This window comes from Rutidosis leptorrhynchoides, chromosome 6, assembly GCF_046630445.1.
Source record: "Rutidosis leptorrhynchoides isolate AG116_Rl617_1_P2 chromosome 6, CSIRO_AGI_Rlap_v1, whole genome shotgun sequence".
NCBI lineage: Eukaryota > Viridiplantae > Streptophyta > Magnoliopsida > Asterales > Asteraceae > Rutidosis > Rutidosis leptorrhynchoides.
In genome coordinates, this window is record NC_092338.1 from 380,500,047 (window position 1) to 380,502,534 (window position 2,488).

General features: G+C 32.8%; 1 protein-coding gene across 1 annotated transcript; it reads left to right on the forward strand.

Moving 5' to 3' along the window:
• Positions 1-616: 616 nt before the first annotated feature.
• LOC139851336 (uncharacterized) lies at positions 617-1,106 on the forward strand. The gene has a single exon (XM_071840351.1). The coding sequence runs from the start codon at positions 751-753 to the stop codon at positions 955-957; it is 207 nt and encodes a 68-aa protein (XP_071696452.1). The 5' UTR covers positions 617-750; the 3' UTR covers positions 958-1,106.
• The last annotated feature ends 1,382 nt before the right edge of the window (positions 1,107-2,488 follow it).

Genomic DNA, 2,488 nt, shown 5'->3' on the forward strand with positions numbered 1-2,488 from the left:
TAGTTATAAGCCTACTGAATTATAACAGATAAACTATTATGGTTATAAATTTAGGTATGTTTATCATTTTATGAAACGTCCCTCATATGTCGTTTAATTATTATCCACGATTTACAAATTACGAGAGGGCCATAACGTGCAAAACAACAAACCCTATATAGATAAACTATTATGGTTATAAATTTAGGTATGTTTATCATTTTATGAAACGTCCCTCATATGTCGTTTAATTATTATCCACGATTTACAAATTACGAGAGGGCCATAACGTGCAAAACAACAAACCCTAGGGATCAATTTCGTCATTAACATGACTTGGAAAACACGATGAAACTAAAACCAATCAAAAAAATGTTTCCTGTTTTGCAAGCCATCTTGGGCAAAAAGCCATCCATATAACTTTAACCCCTCTTCAGGGCCGGTCAAACTTTAGTCAAAGTTTTTGCATGCCTCGGGCGAAATGATTATAAAATGCCCCCAACAGTTTCGTAAACATATATCTTTATGAGGTTTAAAATATAGGTATTAATAATTTTTTTCGAAATGATGCCCCTAACCGTGTGATGCCCCGGGCTGTTGCCCGCTTCGCCCATAGCGATAGCCGGCCCTGCCCCTCTTCCAATCCAAGTTCACAATAAAATAATACCCAAAAAAATTCAATATAAATTCCCCAAATTAGAATCTTTTTATCAATCAAGATTCAACTACAAATCAAACCCATATCAATTTACTCATCAATTTCAAAACTTGATGCTAAAATCGAAGATGGGTGTAATCAGAACAACTTTTTCGTTCATGTTAGGCACAGCTTTTGGGGTTTACGTTGCTCAAAATTACAACGTTCCGAACGTCAATAAGATTTACCAGACCGGTCTCGTGATGGCTAAGCACTATGAAGAAAATTATCGAAAGCCCAAATCCAAAGGTGACGATGTGAAAGAATTGAAAGATGATTAGGTTTAATATCACAATTACTTTAAATCTTCTGAATGACTTTTTTTTCTTTATTTTTTTGTTCTTTTCATATTTTCGATTCGAATGTTGGTTCTTAAAAAGCACAATTAGATTTAGGGTTTTGTTGGATTTTATATTATAGGTTGTGAATTTGGGAGCTTGAAATTCGGAATCATGTGTATTTGATGGGATTATAGCTCGATATATATAACTTTCGGTTCATTATAACATTAATGTTGATTAATGTTAATAGTGTGTTACTATGTTACATTACACTTAAACTGCTTTTGATAATATTGTTATTATCCCTTTAAAATTGTTAGTTGTTTTGAACCTTTTTGGTGAAGCAAGTACTCGCACACATTACCAGGATGACAGTTAGACGATCTTGATTCCTTATATAGGGTTACTTAGTAGTTACATGTTGGCATTTTTAATGTTTAAACATTGGTTTATTTGATTTTTGAGATGAAATTTGCAACTTGCTGTTTGGTTATGGTTGAAATATGCTGTTAACTATCATTTGCCACTGCAGGGTTACTGAACTCACCCGTTTATACGATTTCACTCTTGTATTATTCATTGTCTATTTGTGGGGCATATATCATTGGTGACCAAATGGTCATTATGTTTGACCAGAAGTTTACATGTGTTAGAACATTGAAGGCGTCAATATCCTTAGTGAACGAGTCTTTACTACATCCACTAAATGTACTTATATACCTTTAAATGATAACTTACACATGTTAGTATTTACTTGGGGATATTATTGGGAAAAAAAAACATGAAATCATGGTGGAAGTATAGATTTCAATGGTGGAAGTTTCACCATCATAAAACATGTATGTTCCTTGTTTATGTTAACAAAAAGCAACCATTAATGTTTCTTAGTTATAGGTGTAACATAACAGTTTGCACAGTTAGCTTATGTTAACAAGTATAGTACCATGTAATAGTGCAAGCGTGCACAAACGAACGAATTATAACTCACTTGTTCAATCCTATTTAGTTACAGTGCCAAGTAAAAAATCGATGTATATTGGCAAGGTTGCAAAATTCGCTATTCGGGGATTAATCGGTCGGGACTTTGGAAGGATTAATCGGCAATTCGGAGATTAATCGGAGATTAATCGGATTGTACTGTATACATTTAAATATTAAATTTTAAAAATTATATGTGTAACTATAGAGAAAAACCATAAATACAAAGATATTTTTTTAACCTAATTGTCTAAAATTTTTCATTTTGCTTCAAAACTATAAAATTTTAGTTTAATTCATGTTAAAATGTTAAGCATGTTTGACTTTGACTGATTTTCATTACCAAATTTGATTTTGATCCATTATTTCACGTTCAACGTTTAATTAAACGGATTTTTGAAAATCGAAACGGATTGCTCCTAAAAATGATTAATCGGGGATTAATCGGCGAGTAATCGGGTTTTTTTACAACACTGTATATTGGTTCTCGCGAGTTCTACATGTGCCTTTTATAATGAACTAGAAAAAGTCCGGACCGCGCGTTGCAGCGGTT

Bases quoted from the DNA above. Each gene is read 5' to 3' on its own strand.
- LOC139851336 (XM_071840351.1), top strand. From the start codon at position 751: ATGCTAAAATCGAAGATGGGTGTAATCAGAACAACTTTTTCGTTCATG.